At 53.1% G+C, this 16,864-nt stretch overlaps 8 protein-coding genes across 8 annotated transcripts; 4 read left to right on the top strand and 4 right to left on the bottom strand.

The window, feature by feature from the left end:
- Positions 1 to 962: 962 nt before the first annotated feature.
- On the top strand, positions 963 to 3,197 carry BO97DRAFT_428529 (uncharacterized protein; the record flags this gene model as incomplete). Its single annotated transcript, XM_025697300.1, has 1 exon — positions 963 to 3,197. The coding sequence occupies one exon, from the start codon at positions 963 to 965 to the stop codon at positions 3,195 to 3,197; it is 2,235 nt and encodes a 744-aa protein (XP_025547377.1).
- A 284-nt stretch (positions 3,198 to 3,481) lies between these two features.
- Positions 3,482 to 4,234, top strand: BO97DRAFT_308387 (methyl-CpG binding domain-containing protein 4; the record flags this gene model as incomplete). Its single annotated transcript, XM_025691183.1, has 1 exon — positions 3,482 to 4,234. A coding segment is annotated over one exon (753 nt), but the record flags the coding sequence as incomplete, so codon positions are not given.
- Positions 4,235 to 6,625: 2,391 nt separating this feature from the next.
- BO97DRAFT_428527 (uncharacterized protein) lies at positions 6,626 to 7,882 on the bottom strand (the record flags this gene model as incomplete). The annotated part of the gene is made up of 3 exons (XM_025697299.1): positions 6,626 to 6,709; positions 6,776 to 7,051; positions 7,415 to 7,882. 3 exons carry the CDS (start codon positions 7,880 to 7,882, stop codon positions 6,626 to 6,628), a joined length of 828 nt encoding a protein of 275 aa, XP_025547375.1.
- A 660-nt stretch (positions 7,883 to 8,542) lies between these two features.
- Positions 8,543 to 9,711, top strand: BO97DRAFT_461692 (uncharacterized protein; the record flags this gene model as incomplete). Its single annotated transcript, XM_025699373.1, has 2 exons — positions 8,543 to 8,547; positions 8,811 to 9,711. 2 exons carry the CDS (start codon positions 8,543 to 8,545, stop codon positions 9,550 to 9,552), a joined length of 747 nt encoding a protein of 248 aa, XP_025547374.1. The 3' UTR covers positions 9,553 to 9,711.
- A 685-nt stretch (positions 9,712 to 10,396) lies between these two features.
- Positions 10,397 to 11,578, top strand: BO97DRAFT_417838 (uncharacterized protein; the record flags this gene model as incomplete). Its single annotated transcript, XM_025696495.1, has 1 exon — positions 10,397 to 11,578. One exon carries the CDS (start codon positions 10,397 to 10,399, stop codon positions 11,576 to 11,578), a length of 1,182 nt encoding a protein of 393 aa, XP_025547373.1.
- A 401-nt stretch (positions 11,579 to 11,979) lies between these two features.
- Positions 11,980 to 13,563, bottom strand: BO97DRAFT_428524 (uncharacterized protein; the record flags this gene model as incomplete). The annotated part of the gene is made up of 4 exons (XM_025697298.1): positions 11,980 to 12,410; positions 12,500 to 12,561; positions 12,818 to 12,900; positions 13,255 to 13,563. 4 exons carry the CDS (start codon positions 13,561 to 13,563, stop codon positions 11,980 to 11,982), a joined length of 885 nt encoding a protein of 294 aa, XP_025547372.1.
- A 934-nt stretch (positions 13,564 to 14,497) lies between these two features.
- On the bottom strand, positions 14,498 to 15,933 carry egl2 (putative endoglucanase; the record flags this gene model as incomplete). Its single annotated transcript, XM_025692103.1, has 5 exons — positions 14,498 to 15,258; positions 15,310 to 15,407; positions 15,467 to 15,531; positions 15,587 to 15,798; positions 15,855 to 15,933. The coding sequence occupies 5 exons, from the start codon at positions 15,931 to 15,933 to the stop codon at positions 14,498 to 14,500; spliced, it is 1,215 nt and encodes a 404-aa protein (XP_025547371.1).
- On the bottom strand, positions 15,548 to 16,709 carry BO97DRAFT_223061 (uncharacterized protein). The gene is made up of 2 exons (XM_025690659.1): positions 15,855 to 16,709; positions 15,548 to 15,798 (listed from the first exon to the last, which is right to left on the bottom strand). Exon 1 carries the CDS (start codon positions 16,512 to 16,514, stop codon positions 15,954 to 15,956), a length of 561 nt encoding a protein of 186 aa, XP_025547370.1. The 5' UTR covers positions 16,515 to 16,709; the 3' UTR covers positions 15,548 to 15,798; positions 15,855 to 15,953.
- Between the last annotated feature and the right edge of the window lie 155 nt (positions 16,710 to 16,864).

Raw genomic sequence — 16,864 nt, 5'->3', positions numbered from 1 at the left:
GGTTGGTTTGGTCATTAGCAGTAGTCTCGGGTTCCCATGGGCGTCGTATCTACTCTTGCATAGGAGACTGAGGATTGCTGTGCTTGGGAAGCTACTAGTCTAAGGATTGATATGCTTTCCCGGAATCAGGGCATACATGCTGGGATGGACAGGGCCTTACCGCCTCATCGACCGCCTGGCGCGGCAGAACGCTGGCGACCTCGCTGCGAAAACCGCGGATTTAAGCGGATTTAAGGAGGAACAGCCCCGGAAATTCAGGTCGCGAAACTGTTGAAATAAGGCGGTGGCAGAAAAGGGTCGATGACCGCGCCTGCTAGTAGAAGGCATAGAAAGCAGCAGACCCTGTAGATACTTATTTGTTCCAGCTGTATCTCAAGCATTTCACATGGTATGGCTGTATGGTTTATAGTACTGTACATTTGTCTTTCTGATCTATCAAAATTTCTCTAGTGTAGACAGGTCAAACCGGAATACTGTGGCTATCACGGGTGGATCACATGCCCGGGTCTAGAGTCTAGACTAATTCTCTCCGCTGCTCCCCCGAGCCTTTTGGACTTCCCGCAGTGACTGCCATCGCGGCTTCACTTGCAGCTGCTCATCACTTCTCTGTCATTCGGGGGTTGAAGATGACTTTTGGGTCTTGGCTTCAATGGCGTGTGAAGTCGCTCTGGAAACTCGCAATTTTGGATTCCCCGGGCTAGTTACACGCTCGTCCTTTCACTCTTGGTGGAGTCCCCGCCGACGTGTGTTATCTGTAAGTGAATGAAGGTCTTAGCGCAATACTCAATCATCTACTGACATGTTGGCTGTGTTACTTCTAGGTTCTTACTTATTCTCTCTTTACATTCTCCTCCAATCGATACCCAAGAACACACTTTGTTATCCCTCACCATTATCCATCCCGCACACCGCACGCCTCCATCGGTTTTGTCAGGGACAATCAAGCATAAACACGCTTCGCCATGCCGACATCCACTCTATCAACTCTGAAAACCAAGCGCGTCGGATTCGCCGATCCGCTCACCTCTTCTCCTGGCCGATCCAACACAAACACAAACACCCACAAGGACGCGACAGAAGATAAGGAAAAGCGCAACGTCGACGCAAAGGATAGCGTCACCTACAAAGGAATGCCACTCAGCGCTACGGAACTGCTGCACGCTCTTCACAGCAGTATCGTTGACGAGATCCTTTCGGATGAGGTTAGCCGACATTCCACCCCCTTCGAGGATTACAGCCATAGCCCGGACTGGTCCCAGCGACAGACAGAACAAGGGCTAAGCTCACCGGACTGGGAAATGGGTGACCCGATAATACCTCAACCTTGGCTGGCCGCTAGCACGGCGGACGAGTCCATGTCGGAGTCGGACTCGGACTCCGAGCCTGGATTCGCATCTGCACTCCAGTCTCAGACTCAGACTCAGGTCCCGGCCAATAATTCCACTTCAGTCATGGAAGTGGAGTTCACGGAAGTGGCAGAGAAGAGTGCCCCGTGCGCTGCGATCGAGTCCATCGACCTGGTGAAATCACCCACTCCAGAGCCACAACCATACTTCGATGCGCGCGAACATACTGCAAGCCAAAGCCTAGCCGCAGCCGCAGAAGATAGTTGCAGCGAGTTCGAGTTCGACTCCGACTGCGAGGACGATTACCATCAGTTCCCGTCGGTCAGTCGGGAGCCGGTCCGCAACCTCGGCTTCGAGCTTTGCGCCGCGGAGTTCATGCGGAAAGGCGTGTATCCGGTTAAGAGGATGGAGAAGCGCGCGTTCGTCGATTATGCGTCGCAGAAGGCCATGGAGATTGGGATGACGGAGGAGGAGTTCGCGAGGATGATGAGGGCTCTTCGGGGGGTGTACTTGTTACAGTGGGGGGAAAAGATGCGAAAGGATTCCGAGGGGATCTCAACGGAGAAATCAGATGCCAACCCAGTCCACGGACCAGAGGTTAGTCAGGTTGAGCCAGTGGGTCGTCGGCGCAAGGAGTCGGAACTCATGTCTGCTGAATCAGGGGCTGTGCAGCCAGACGTCACCCCTGGAACGCTGCAGCCTGTACTCATCGAAGAGTCTGAGGCCGAGTCAGCCGAAAATTCAAAGGTCACAGCAGCGGATGGGTCACAGAAGGACTCTGCGACACCGTTGGATCAAGTCGCTCTTGATCCTCCTTCTATATCGGCGTCAGCTTCTAATCTCGATGCAGCATCGCCTCCGAAAACTCCAGTCAAGCACGAACCAACCCAGATGAGTACAATGCAGACCGACCAGGAGGAGAAGGCGAACGACAAAGGAACTAGAATTAAAGCGGACAAGAAGACGAAGGCGCCTGTCGACAACTCATCAGCCAATGAGAAGAAACGCAAGCACGACGGAAGTCCTATAATCTTGGATCAAGATCAGCAAGCCAATACGGTCCTTACTCAGAAGCGTAAGCAAAGGAAGAAGGCACGCCTCTCATCTGAGAGTCATCCCTCTTCCGATCCTGTCGTGAAGCTGTCTGTTCAAAGCAGCGAAACCGCTCGCCAGCAGAACAAGCTGCCAAACAAGACAACAAAGGATATGCCTGGGAATACGTCGATACAGAACAGTGCTTCGCAAGGCAAGCAAGCGAATGAGCTTGCGAAGGCCGGTGGACTTGGTTGTGCCAAGCACTTCACTACCGAACCACTCCGAGATGCGAAAAACCTTGAGAAATCTCAGCAGCTCAAGGAAGGCACCACTCCCGCCAAGTCTGTATTACCGAGGAATGCTACGAAGGGTGACAATCTTAAGAAGCCTGCAGGCCCAAAGCCGATGGAGGCCTCCAAACCCTCAGATTCGAAACCATCGAAAGAATCCTGCGGCGTTCAGAAAGGTGGCGATTCCAAGGTTATTACAAAACCGAAGCGGTCCAAGGGACGTCAAGATACCTCCAATGCTGCCGATGTCATCGATTTGACGGGAGCAGAGCTCCAAAGGTCTATGGACAAGAAGCCTAACAAAGACTTCAAGCCTCAGTCGGATTTCAGCGCGAGTTTCCCGCAGCAGAGCATGCTCAAGTCGAAGCAGGCAAAATCACGACAGGCAAATGCAAGGAGCAACCCGAGCACACCCCGTATAGCGCGGAAGCCAAAAAAAGCTGATGCGACGGATTTTCCGACACCGATGATTCGCAAAGGCCAGCAACAGCCACCGGCGATGAGGTACGGTCCATATACTTCATAAACGCACACGCGAAAACAAAGGCTCCGGGCAGTGTCAAAGCGGTACCTTCTGAGCTTCTTTCTTCCGGTGAATCTGAGCTGAGCGACGTCCCGAGTGATCTTCCTGACTCCTTTCCTTCAACGCCGCCACGTGCTTCATCATCTTCAACTCCGCTACATGATTCATCAATGCCCTCATTTCCGCATGTCCCAGCTGGCTCAGACCCGGCAACACCTGTAAAGCGCATCGACAGTAATGCCAACACGCTCACCCTTACACCCAAACCACTGAGAATTATTCAAGCACCCAAAATATCTCGCTTCTTCCCCTCCACTGTCACCGGTCCATCTTCCTCCTGTCTCCCCTTCCAACCTATCTCCGCACCATCATTTGGCCTCGTCCAGGAACAGCTCGCCCATGACCCCTTCCGCCTTCTCATCGCAACCATATTTCTCAATCGCACGCGTGGCCACGTCGCACTCCCCGTCCTTTTCCGCGTCTTCGACTGCTACCCCTCCATCTCGGCCTTCGCAGCCGCCGATCCAATCGCACTGACTGAATTGATTCGATGCCTGGGCTTCCAGCACCAACGCGCTAAGAAATGCATTACCCTGGCACAAACCTGGCTTGCCCGGCCGCCTGCCCGTGGTTCTCGGTACCGCAAATTACATTACCCAAATCCCAACGATGGCCGTGATGTCCGCCGCGATGAGTGTCTAGATGATGAGGACGAGCGCGTAGCGTGGGAGATTGCACATTTGCCAGGCGTGGGCGCATATTCGTTGGACAGCTGGAGGATCTTCTGCCGGGACGAGCTGAGGGGAGTCAATCAGGAGGACGGCACGTTTGTGCCCGAGTGGAAGAAAGTGTTGCCGAAAGATAAGGAGCTGCGGGCGTATTTGACCTGGATGTGGCTGAAGGAGGGTTATGTTTGGGATTGGCTCACGGGGAAGAGGACGATGGCAAGCGAGAAGGTGATGAGGGCGGCTGAGAAGGGTGGGATTGCAAGAGAGGTTGATGATGGGAATTGGATGCTGGAGACGTCGCCGGTTAAGAAGGTGTTCAATGGGTTTACTGGGGATGAATGAATTGGTCTCGCCTGCTCTGTGTAGAACAACTAGGTGGTCAAGAACTCGTGTTTGTACAGTGGAAGTTTCTCTGTTTCAGGACCCGAGTCCTTGACACATCCGATCCTGCGTAGACTGGCATGCTCTGTGTCGCTTACTTGAAATTGTAGCATGCTGCCTTAAAGGCATCGTAGTACCTGCTTGCAGTTTATACAAGCCCAGTGCTTCCCGCCGTGAGAGCTTATCGATTCTGCAGCCTCTGGAGGTCGATGGCTTTGTCTAAGCTACTGCTGATGATTGGGTCGCGCTCTCGCCCCGAAGACCGTTGCTCAGTGCCTGAGTCTTGAAATTGTCCGAAGTCTAGTCAAGGCCTGGCCTCTTCGCTAGTATTGGAAACGGTCAATGAGGGTTTGGAAGCCAGGCCTTTTAAGGCCGCCACTACATGTCGGCCTTAGCTGTTAGGCACCAACTTACTAGAACCTTGTCAAGTCAGTATTTCCAACCATTCCACCTCCATCCTTAAACAATGCCTTCGGAAACAGCCATGACGGCAATTCCAACCCACTTAACCTCAACTCCGAGGTCCATCCCTTGGCACATTCTAGAGAGCATGCTCTTCTCAATCCATAGGCTTGCTATCTCCCCGCCGACTCGACCATAACTCCAGCACAAGCTACCCGTCAGATCAATGCATATTTCCCCTACTTCCAGCCCAAATACGACCCCGAGCTCTCCCATCACTAAACCGGCCAAGGCTTTTGCTTCAATCTTGGGAACTGGCCCTTCGTCTGGTCCCTCAGCTGGACTACCGCCAGGAGCCCAAGCAGCGATCCATCAGCCTTCGCGATCAGTTAGTCGACCTTCCCGCTGTGATTCTCAAAGACGGTGGCGAGTCTGATCATCGCTCTGCATGGAATCGTCCCCTTCTATTTTGAGATTATGCTGCAAGAGCGTTACCATCGTACGGTTTTCTCCTCGCCATACCTTGCAAAAGCGTTCGCTGACTGACTGATTGATTCGCCGTGCAACCAGAGATCCGCGCCCCCGAGGCAGTCGGCGGTGACGCAACATGAACGGGTTTCTAGCTCATATGGCCAAGCTCGGCAAGAAGCTGTATCTTGGCGGGCCTTCGTAACATTTCGATGGGGTCTTTAAGAGGACTACTACTCGCGCAAGGCCAACAACGCTAAGAACATCGTCTACAATTGCCGGGCCCTGGCCGCCGCGATCTGGTTTGCCCGGATTCATGCGGTTTGTCGAGATGGATTGTTTGTGGGGGAGTCTCAGAATGGTTCGGCCCTGGGCTTAATGGTCCTGCGCTAGCGATTCTCGAAGTCTAGGTTTGAGGTTGTTGGGACGCATTCTTTGTTCACTGTGGAGAGGAAGAGGGCGCTGCCCACTGACCACAAATACATCACCAATCTCACATTGGCTTACGCCGAAGCTAATGATTGGAAGGGTACAGTTGCCGGCTTTAATCATGCGAATGTGAGCAAACATTACAAGTTCCATGAAGCAGTAAAGCATGAACATGTTCGGCCATTTCGTCTTCCGTTGGACTGGTCCAGACGAATCAGTGCGAGCGAAGTGCTTTTCAAAAGAGTATCCCCGCTGTAAACGCGTGTTCAGGAATTTTCAAGGTTTTTCCCGTTGGATTCTTTGAAGGAATTGCTTAGTACCTGCCGTGTTGGTACGTCACCTCTACTATGCTTCAGCCCACGGGGCTGGGGAGTCGTCCATAAGCATCGCGACGACTCTGCTTTAGCCCAAAGTTCACTCATGGACCCGGGACATGTATATTCTGAACGTGGTACAACCAGGCGTCGTTAGACTTTTAGATTCCGGTAAGCGCTGCACGATGTAGACATCCTCGTTACGGGGCTGAGAATATCTTCATTAGCCGCTGAATTGGACTCGCAGAGGCATCAAGTGTGACGTCCTGGTCATCAACCGTCCAATAACTTATACTAGCCTAGGATCACCCGAAGACCATAACCAAGTATAGAATATGCGTGTTGTCGCCATACAGGAGAACTGTGATCAAGGTTCGGATATTATCGTTAGAAATCCCTGGTATTGACAAAGCCATTTCTGTGAATCATCAGTATAGACAAAGACGACAAGGTGATTTCCCTTCTACGGGTAAATGCGCTTTATATGACTCTACTCAAGAATTCTTCTGCAAACAAAGCTTGAGGTTATATTACATATAATTTTACTGTCAGTTCGTCTATGGGTGAGCTATAAAAATCCAGAAGGCTGGCTGCCGCCGGGCCCCCTCGGCCTATCACATCGAGATTGCTCTATCAATTGCATCTTTGAATTGGTGAACGAGGCAAAAGGAAACCTGTCGCAGAGATCGCGCTAAAAATTTCTTTACTATCACACTATTCCGGCAGCCTCAGGACCTATGCAGATTATTCGTCGAATGAGCTCGCTGATATCCAAGTAGAGGCACATGAGGTCCTGGAATACGCGATTTGTTTAATGTGTGGCCAGCGCAACAATTCTCAGGACTCAGGCCCAGCTTACAACTGTACGTATTGCTTGCAATGCTTCCACCAGTCCTGCATCGAAATTCTCCAGCTCGAGGAGTCCAGCCGTGGGGTCGAGCTTGCCTTCGGCTGCCCGAGCTGTGGCACCCCGTGGTTGATCTCGCACAAGGGGGACGTTGCGGTGGACGTTGGGCAACGGGGAGACTGTGCTGCTTGTGATGGGGATAAGCTCTGCAATACGTGCGAGAATCGCCATAGGCAACAAGGCGAGAAATGGATCACTTGGGGGGTCAGCACGGAGCACACTGGAAGTCTATGCGGGCAGACTCATCAGTATCGACTTGATTTGTTCCGCGACCACAAGCAAAACCATCGCCTCGGCCGATCAGATCGCCCGTGTTCATACTGCTCGCGAGAACCTATACTCCCGAGAGATCGATCGGTTGACTCTACAGCATGCCATCCGACTATTAATCAGGATCCCGAGGCCCCCGACCGCAGCAGGAGCAGAAGCCCTAGATATAACAACAACCCCGACGTGGACCCCAACGTCGACGACCACAGGCCCAGCTACCACGTGACTGAGTACGGGCAAATCATCTGCGACTACGTGAGCAGCACTGGAGAAAGGTGCGGAAGGGCGTATTCATGGCGCCATAGCTATCTCCGCCATCACCGGGCCGAGCACCGACACCCCACGCGCCTCGTCGAGGCGTGGCCATGCCCGCACTGCCCCCGGGTGCTGAGTTCCAAAGGCGGGCGATCCGTACACATCTCGGTATGCCATGAAAACAATAACCGCTACTACCATCTTGACGAAACCGGGCGCATTGTCTGCGACTTTGTCGTCGACGGTACGGAGGCGGGCTGCGGGCGCATCCTGACCTCCTGCAAGCGCCTGAACGAACACTACCGCAAAGAACACGAGGATTACGGGCGAGCCCACTTGTGTCCGCGTCCAGGCTGCAACGCACTCTTTGCCACTCGCGCAGATCAACAGCTGCACTTGGCCTCTGGCCTCCACTGTGTCCCAGCAAAAGACGGGGCCTCGGATGCACAGCGTACTGGTGATTCCATCGAGTAATCTAGTCTCTGCCCTTTGTGTGCGGATCGCTTCACCAGTCACGATTATCTGGTCGTTCATTGTATGTCCCGGAATCGTGATAACCCGCCGTTCTGTCTGCCTTGTGATGCACAGTTCCCCGATTAGACTGCTCTCCTGGACCACAAGTATCAAGCTCACAAGGACTAGTATCATCATGCATCTCTGATACCCTGCCCAGGAGGCATGGCACTCTAATAGCTCTTTCTTTCTTTAAGAAACCCTCTCCCCCGCAAAAGTACTACATCGAAACAGGAGAATTTCTACATTGGAAAGCCAAGTATACAATATACAAACTAAGACATCAGGCTAGCTTCGCTAAAGAGAAGTAGTACCATCCATCTAGCATCGTAACATGACTTGTAGAAGTACAAGAAGCACGTAGCTTTCCTTTTTGGTGCAGTAAGCATTTCCCATTTTACGGGATCACAGGACCGAGAGCGCGCTGGCGGAAGACGAATAGCCCTAAGTTCCAACCACTTCACCAGCCGGCTCAGCCGGCTCAGCAGCGCGATAGCTCCGGGATACCACCCAGGCGTATCTACAGCGCACCCACTATGTACGCCATTGTAATGGTACATCTTAGCTGCAACGAGCATAAGCACAGTGGGGAAGTTGGCTGTGCTTCTCAGAGAGAGCAATCTACGCTGTGGGTCTTGGTTGTCCCTGGCGCGACAAACCGGCGGCCCGAATGCTTACACCATGAAGTGGGTTTGTAAATCACCGCCAACAAGTGTAAAGCAAGAGTTGAGAGTGAGATTGACTCAAGCTGGCTGTTAGACACCCATTTACATGGGTCTCCACTGCAAAAGGTCGCATTTGCCTACTCCTGGTCCCCGCTTACTAGACTTACCCCTCGCTTGCGGTCTTCGTATATTTCCCCCCTATATATTGCACCAGAGCCCTGACTCCTCTGCCGCATCCGTCACCACAGAGCAATCTCCCTACCACCTACTGTGTGCCCTCAAAGTCTCGATTCAGATCATGTTTTCCTACCAATTCCTCTCCCTGGTGACCAAGCCCACCGTCCAGCTAAGCTACAACTTCCATCCGGCCACAACACGCTGAGCGCCGTACGGGACCTGCACCAGCTGCTCACGCAGATCGCCGCGTCTGACCTGCACATCTCCGACCTCGATCATCTGCCACTCATCCTGGTCTCGAACTCAATCGGCGACGCGCTGGCGCGCCTCTACGCACAGGAATACCCCGGCACGGTCGCCGGCCTCCTCTTCCTGGACAGCGTGCTAGCCAACTCGGACTTCGTCTCCATCTACCCAAACCCGGACGCGGCGGGGTTCGACACCACCGACCTGGCGGACGGCGTCACGGTCGATGGGCTCCGTGCTCCGCGCGCGTTCATGCAGCGCGTGTTCCACCCCAGCAATGGGAGTCGCGAGGGGCTCAGTCGCCGCAATCTGGCGCAGCTGTTGCCCGAGAGCGATAAGCCGAAACTTCGGGGCCCCGGGGCGGCGCGCGGGCCATGGGTCACGGTTGTGGGTCATGAGTTTGAGGCGTTCGAGGCCGAGTTCGCTCGGATGAGCGGTGTCGCCTCCCCCCGGCTGACCGAGGTCTATCTGAACCCTTACTGGCATCGGTTCAATCACGGGTTGGCCACGCTTACGGAGCCCGCGCGCAGCAGAGGCCCGCTTCAGGCTCCCGGCGCCGGGCACTTCATTCAGAGGGATAATCCGGTGGATGGTCTGCGATGAGCTACGGTGGATTCTTCACAGGGCTTTCTGAGGGCGTGCCCGATTTGCTTTGCGGGTGGATCGTCGGTCGTATGTATGTATGTATGTATGTAAGTAAGTAAGTATGTATGTATGTATGCTTTGGAGTGGGTGGGGGAGCTATTGGTATTTGAGCTGGTGATTTGTGTTGATTGTGATTTCAGTGATATGCTGCGCCCTTTTCGTGCTCGTGTAGTTATTCTTTTTTAGTTTTATGTTGCTTGGGATTGAGATGTTGTGATTGTGCCATATGAGTTTATCCTGGACTTGTATCAGTCCCGCTCCGCGGCGTTACTCTTCAGCGCGATCAGGCTTGTGCTCGCAGTGGGACCCGGTCTAGGTAAGCGTTTTCCTTAAAGATTGTCGAAGTGGGTGTAACATTTTCAGTACCATATACAAGTCCAGGCCGGTCTTCTCCAACATAGCATTTACAGTGTATTGTTCATATCTGCCTCTCCTCTCTAGCCTCCGCTGCCCAAATCAGCAAGACAAAGAAGAATCGGACGTTCAAGGAGAACCTTCCGGTTGGTATTGTACGCTTGACAAAGGGGCTGGCAGCGCCGTCTTTGTCCCGTGTCTTTTGGTGAAGATCACCACCCACCAACCCAGCATCCTTCCTCACCGGTGTCCATGCAAAGGAGTTTGTCGTCTATGCATAGACCTGAGTAAGGGTGGACCGCTAGATCCCCTCTCACCGCGTAGCTATAAAAGCATCGTCACCCATCTCTCCACCCACCCGCACGAAGGATTAACCGACTCGACCCACATCAACAACATTCTTCAGCAGCCACACCCAGAAACTGACTGATCGCGCAGCGAAGCCCCGATGTCTGAGTATGTTGACCTCAGGGGAGTGGATAGGGTCCTGCTGCTGAGCTTTCTGTATGCGTTTGCGGTCGCGGAAGGCGACGAGCGCACAGCCCGATGGGAATTCGATGAGGTGGAGGCTTTGGAGGCAGTGAAAGGACCCATCACAAGATTCTGTGGACAACTTATTGACTGTGATATTTCAGGGGGTTACGCATGTCCCGCACTCTATAATGGACACTATGCACGCCATCATGAGAGTGATACCGCCTCCTTCACCAAATTCAACACCAAGCCTTTCGAGTGGATGGTGGAGTTTGCCCGGGGCGTGATGGAGGCAGGTTATGGCGGCAAACCACCACCTTATTCAGGGCCTCCGGAAGAGTTTGATATCAAAGGATTGGATAAGCCGACCTTACTGGGTGTCCTGTACGCATTCGCGACAGCGCCCCTTCTCGAAAGAACGTTCTTTGATGAGGCCAAAGCGATTGAGGCAGTAAAGGGACCGATCGAAATCTTCTGCGGACAAGCTATCCTGTGTGATATCTCAGGTGATACAGTAGATCCTCGGCGATTTAACCTGTTACCGTACTCTAGACCCACTAGTTTTCGGACGGTGCTGTGGGTATACCATGAATTGACGACCAAGTTGTACCCCCGCTGGAATCAATCCCGCTACCCCTTTCCACCCTTGCCTGAGGTTGAGGAGGTGGACATCGCGGGGGTGGATAAGATTCTCTTGCTGCAGACCCTCTGGTACTCATATATCCCCACCATAATGGATAAGTTTGACGAAGACAGAGCGGTCGAAGCGGTGAAGGGGCCTATAGACTACTTCTGTGGCCGCCCCATCAAGTGCGATATCTCAGGCAGCATGGCCTCCCCAGCTGGCTATGACCAGTATACACAGACGGGGGCCTTTGAGGCCCATGTTCAGGCGATTCGAGCTGGAGCCAGCCACACTTGGCTGTGGATTGATCTTTGGCGGGATGAGAACGACCTCAAATGCGAGCGGTTGAATGAGATTAAGGCTGGTATGGCTGCTGAGCGACCAGAACGATTTTCTTACGTGAGGGGAGATCCGTCTCTCACGGCCGGGCAGGGAGGCGAGACAATGGCGGCCCGTGAATCATCTGTGCTGCCGCACGAAGACGAAGACTGGATGATGGTCGCTAACGGTGTCAAGCCCTCCAATCCGTAATTCTTTACTACTTCTGGTCCTTGAATAGTGTTTTTATCATTCATATTTACTACTTGAAAGTCATCAAATGCTTTTTCTGAATCTTCTGCATGGTGGTCCCGCTGGCGAGCGATTGTCGGTGTCCCCGCAACAGTCACCAAGCATCTTTTGACTGTAATCGGAGAACTGCAGACGCCAGTCGCCGGCCTTGCTCATATACCTACTAGCTATGCCTCTTATTCTCTCTTCACCATCCATCATCTTCTTTCCTATCCGTCCATGTCAACCTTAATCCATTCCTTTCGTCCGCCATCTTGAGAAACTTCTATTCCCTACAAGGTCAACATGAACTCAAGGCTCTTCTCACCTGGTGTGGGGGACAACGTCCCCAGAGTCCCTTGGGGTAAAGCCCAAGTCGTCGACTACTTCCTGGAGGAACGGAACTTCAAAGATATCGACATGCCACGCCTATCTTTGGCGACCTTGTAGCTCACGGTGGTGGTTTCGAGCATAGCCGGGTCAAAGTTGCACAATGGATGGACGTGAAGCATCTCCGCGGGGCGATGAAAAATAACGTAGAACGAAGCGGCATGCGCGCTGAAAGCATCGATTATTCCTCGGCATCGCAATCTTCGAGCGGCGCCACTCGATCCGCGACGCTGAGTCGGTCCACCTCCAGATGATCGGGGTTCTGATCGACACTCGTGGCGTTGCTGAACGGGAACGCGATCACACTGCGTCCCCCTTCCCTGTCCGTCCTCATCGAAGAACTTCACCATGAGCCCTTCCAGTTGCTCCATACGGCTCGCGCCTCCATATGATCCAGCACCCCGGCGGGCTGGCACCGGATTCACTTGGCTGTGAATTCACCGTTCGCAGGTTACATAAGCTACCGTTTCTTTCAAAGTCGTCAAGTCCGTATCGTTGCAGCTCGCTGAAAACGTGCGGCTGCTGCCAATGGCACCATCACCCATGTGCCGCCAAGCTCCTCGACCTTGACGTCCCTGCCGGTTTGCGCAGTCCATTAGCGATCACCGATGCGGTCTCGCGCTTCAATGATGAGCAAGCCTTCCTTCCCCTGAACACAAGGTCTTGAGCGGCGGGTAGCCCAGCGCAACCGGCATTTATGGCGATCAACGTCTTAGCTCGAGAAGAGATCAGACTAGGGCGGGGGGGCAAACGGCCGCGGTGGACATTTCTTGGTCACGGGCTCAACCGACTTCATAATAAACTGGATAGGTAATACAGTACATAGCATACTGGAAGCTGCCTTGCGCGGACCAGACGAACTGAGCCCCTTCCGCGAGTTTTACATCTTTATCGCGGTAGAACATTACTCCCGACTGTGAAGAAGTAGGAGCAATCACCGCTTCAGGAAAATTTCCCATGACAGGAACCAAGTGTTTATATCCAAGATGCATTAAGACAACCGCACCGCACGACCGGTCCCCGCGAGCTTTGTCAATTCTCGGGACCCTGAACGCCCGAGTGTGCCGCTTATACTAGTTATAGACAAGATACTATACTTTTTTTGTGTCAATTACCACTACATTCTCCGAATTCCTATACACACTATTCCATTGTATATATATACCTCAGACCACTGCACAACATGTATATATACCTCAGGCTATACACAGACAAACAAGCATCACAAAACCACCAGAAGAAAACTAACCCACCACCTGCCAACCCACCGTGAACGACTCCACCATATCCATATCCGTATCCATCTCAGCAATACCACCACCACCAGTGGTGATGGTGATGGTCGCCTCAACCAGCAAAGGGGCATCCATCATGACGACATCGCCGGACCTTTTCACGGCGTCGTCGCAGGAGCCTTCTCCAGCTCCAGCTCCAGCTCCACCACCTCCTCCTCCACCAAGCTGGCTCTGCTTCCAACTCGCCGCTCGTCTTTTCCTCGCCGCCATGTTGTTCCAGAGCACCGGGACGGCGCATCGGCATCGCGGGGACGAGGGGGTAGAGCGGGGGTTGGCTGCCATTTTTGTTTCTAAGCACGGAAGAATCTTTATTTTTTGGTTGGATTTGGGGCTGGACGGGATGTTGTGCGTGTGTGGGTTTTGTTTAGTTTGTTGTCGTATGGACTTGAAATACAGACAGATACCTGTTTGTTAGCTGTTGGTGGTGGTGGTGGTGGTGGTGGTGGTGTGCTGGATAACGAGGTGTGAGGGACTGACTCGCTTTTATAGTCCCCGAAGCCGAGGTGTGCGGGATTGCATGGTTCGGTGTTTCGGTTTGGTTTGGGTGAAGAGCTCCTGTTCCTTTTCTTTTGTGGTTGTGGCTTAATGCGAGTTGAGGGCTTTTCCGTTGAGTGGTCTTTATATGGGGTGGTAAGGCTATTGTTGCGTGTTCGGAAGGCTAGTCAAGGAGCTGCTAGCTGATGGCATAAAGGAGGGTGGATTCGTGGTCTGCGAGGGACAATGCCATTGTTTGGGAGATTGTTTGGGATTATTGGGGTGATTGGTCACGGCAACTTGCACGCAGCTTTGTTATGCTCGTAGGTTTCATTCAGAGTATTATGTTGGTATGTATTATTGTTTGGAAGTCGTGTAGTGTCAGAACAAGGCATAAAGTAGGAGGGAAGCGGTAAGCGAGGGCTGGAACGGCCAATATGTGAATATTTGTCCTTCTTTGGTCTCTCAAGCTGATTTCTTTGGATTGGAACCGTCTTTGATTTCACGAGCTGGTTCTCATGGTAAAGAAGATCTATACAACAGCAGCCCTGGTTTAATTCCCCGGGGGAAACGCTGTAGCTGATACATGCTACTCAACCACCCGTAGTTTCCTTGCGATAATTCGATTCTACTGTCTTTATGAAGCTCTTAGAAAACAAGATAACTTGCATTTGAATGCCTCTGAATGAGCTAAACAACGAAAACAAAATCCGACAAGCATTGCTGCCACGAGACCCACCATCTACAAGCACTGCGAGTAGTACTCATTCTGCTTAGTGCAGGTATAGCCACTCGCGCATGTCGTAGCTCCAGTCCAGCCCAGTCCACCGCATTGGGAATAGTGAGGTGCCACGGCAGTGGAAGTGGATGTTGCACCGGTAGTCGTCTTGGTTGTAGTAGTGGTGCTCGTTGTCGGGAGCTTGGTAGTCGTGGTAGCGGTGGCAACCGAGGTCGTTGTAGTTCCCGACGTTTTCCCGGGAGCATAGCTCTGCAAAAGGGACAGATAATAGCTGTACGCGATGCCCGTCGTCGGTTCCATGTTGAAGATGTAGGTTCCCCACCACGGCCCAGCAGACCACCAGAGCGCGCCCAGCCACACGTCGCTGGCAGCGCTCAGAGCGTCCAGCATACCCTGTACAGCAGTCAGGCACTGGCTGTTTGCACCGCCGGCAAATTCACCGAGGATGGCCCGCTTGCCGTTCTGGCGCAGCCAGGTGGTAGCGGAGGCGACGCGCTCAGCGCCGATGGTGGAGCTCACGCAGTCGGCGCTCGTGCCAGAGCCGTCGCTGTCAAGGTACTGGTGCATCTCGTAGATGATCTTATCGGACGGGTCCGTCAGGTTGACCAGGTTGGTGTTGTAGGTGGTCCAGGTCCAAGCGCCGCTGTAGGAGTTGCCCTCGACAAAGATGTACTGGCTTGTCGCGCCGGCGGCACGGATGGCGGTGATGGCTGCTTGGTTGAGATTCAAGACCAGGGTCTGGTCCTCATCGTGAAATTCGTTGTCTGATCATATTGTTAGTCTGGTTCAGGAGTACAAAGGGGTGGGAGAAGTACTGGTATCAAAGATGACATGGTCATTTGATGCGAAAACTTTGGCGACGGTGGTCCAGAAAGCGGCAAAGTCGGATGTGGACGTAATGATGTTTCCGTAGCTGAACATTGTCACATATTAGTGAGATCCTCGACGACCACAAGGGCAAGGCTTCCATACTATCGTCCGAAGTTATGCGGGTCCACGACGGCATAAGCCCCGAGGCTAGTGATTGACTCAACGGTCTGACAACAACAACAATCAGTATACGACCAGCTTAGACGAGAAACTGAAACATACAGCCTTCAAATCCGCCATGTAGGTGGCATCCGCTGCCCCAGTCAGTTGTGTAGGGATCAACCGCTCCATCATGAACGGAACGCGGAAGATGTTCATGCCCGCGTTGACCAGGACCTTGATCTTGTCGGCATCAGGCCAGATGTAGTCTGTCCCCAACTTCCCGGGGATGTTGGCCTGGCCGAACTCGGCGCCCGACTCATTGCTACCCAGCCCTGTTTCGCAGTCAGCATCGTTCAATTCTCTCGCAAGGAAAATCGGTGGTGCGTACAGAGAAAATTGGAGGAACGTTTAGCCTGCGGTGCAGCCCAAACCTGGGAAAGAAGCAGTGCCCATACGGAGAATCTCATGATTGCAACACAAAACGAAGCTAGGCTGTTGACTTGTTGTTCTCCTCCTCCTCCAAGGAGCATTCCTCCTTGAACTTATACCCCCCAACAAGGAGCCATATAGCCAGATCTACACTCCGCAGTGAAACGATGTCAAGAACGACATCACCTCCAACCACGCAAAAGACGGCCTTTCGGGCCGCCAGCCGCTTCATAGTACACACAGCCAGCGCTGACTCTCCTGAGCATGAAGCAATAGGGGGCCCGGCCCAACCAACACGACGCGGAGACAAATCCGTCACGGCATTTCCCATCGAGACGCACAGACCATCGTCATCTCCGGTGCCTGGGGGGTCCCCTCCATCCTGCAGAATTAGAAAAGTCCGGATCAGTCCATCCTTTGCCGATCCGGAATGGTGCGAGAGGGAAGAAACTACGGATAGAGTCCGCTGCAGTCCGTTCTGATCTCGCTTAGGTTTCAAACTAAGTGACCCGTCCCATGCTAAACCCCGGACTGCAAACGAGGTGGAAAAAAAAAAGTTCGGGGATGCGGAGAATATCCCGTCCACCCACGTTGCTTGGCGCTGCAGTCTCCGGGGCATTCTTTCCCGGCAGGCGACGCCACGGCGCTAATGCATGCATGGGCCTTGACCTTGCTGATTGTTTTGATGAGTGCCGAGATGTGCGTCGGTGGCGTGGCGTGGTCAGGTGTCCCCTCTGTGCGATTGTTGTCCCATTGTTGCGGAAATTTTTGAGATTGGGCGAAAGCCCTCGAGAATGATGAGCGCTGGGGAAGATTGGTCAATTGCGTGGTGAGTTTGCTTGCGCTAGCAATTTCAGGAGACTCTATATTGATGTCGTCAACAGTAGAATGGACATCGTCACGTCTTCGAGCCAAAACAATGTAAATGCTAATGCCCGTCGTCGCAATTAGCAGGATGATGCGCAAGAA

This window comes from Aspergillus homomorphus (assembly GCF_003184865.1).
Source record: "Aspergillus homomorphus CBS 101889 unplaced genomic scaffold BO97scaffold_51, whole genome shotgun sequence".
NCBI lineage: Eukaryota > Fungi > Ascomycota > Eurotiomycetes > Eurotiales > Aspergillaceae > Aspergillus > Aspergillus homomorphus.
The sequence above is the reverse complement of the archived record's forward strand: the minus strand, read 5'-3'. Positions and strand labels throughout refer to the sequence as shown.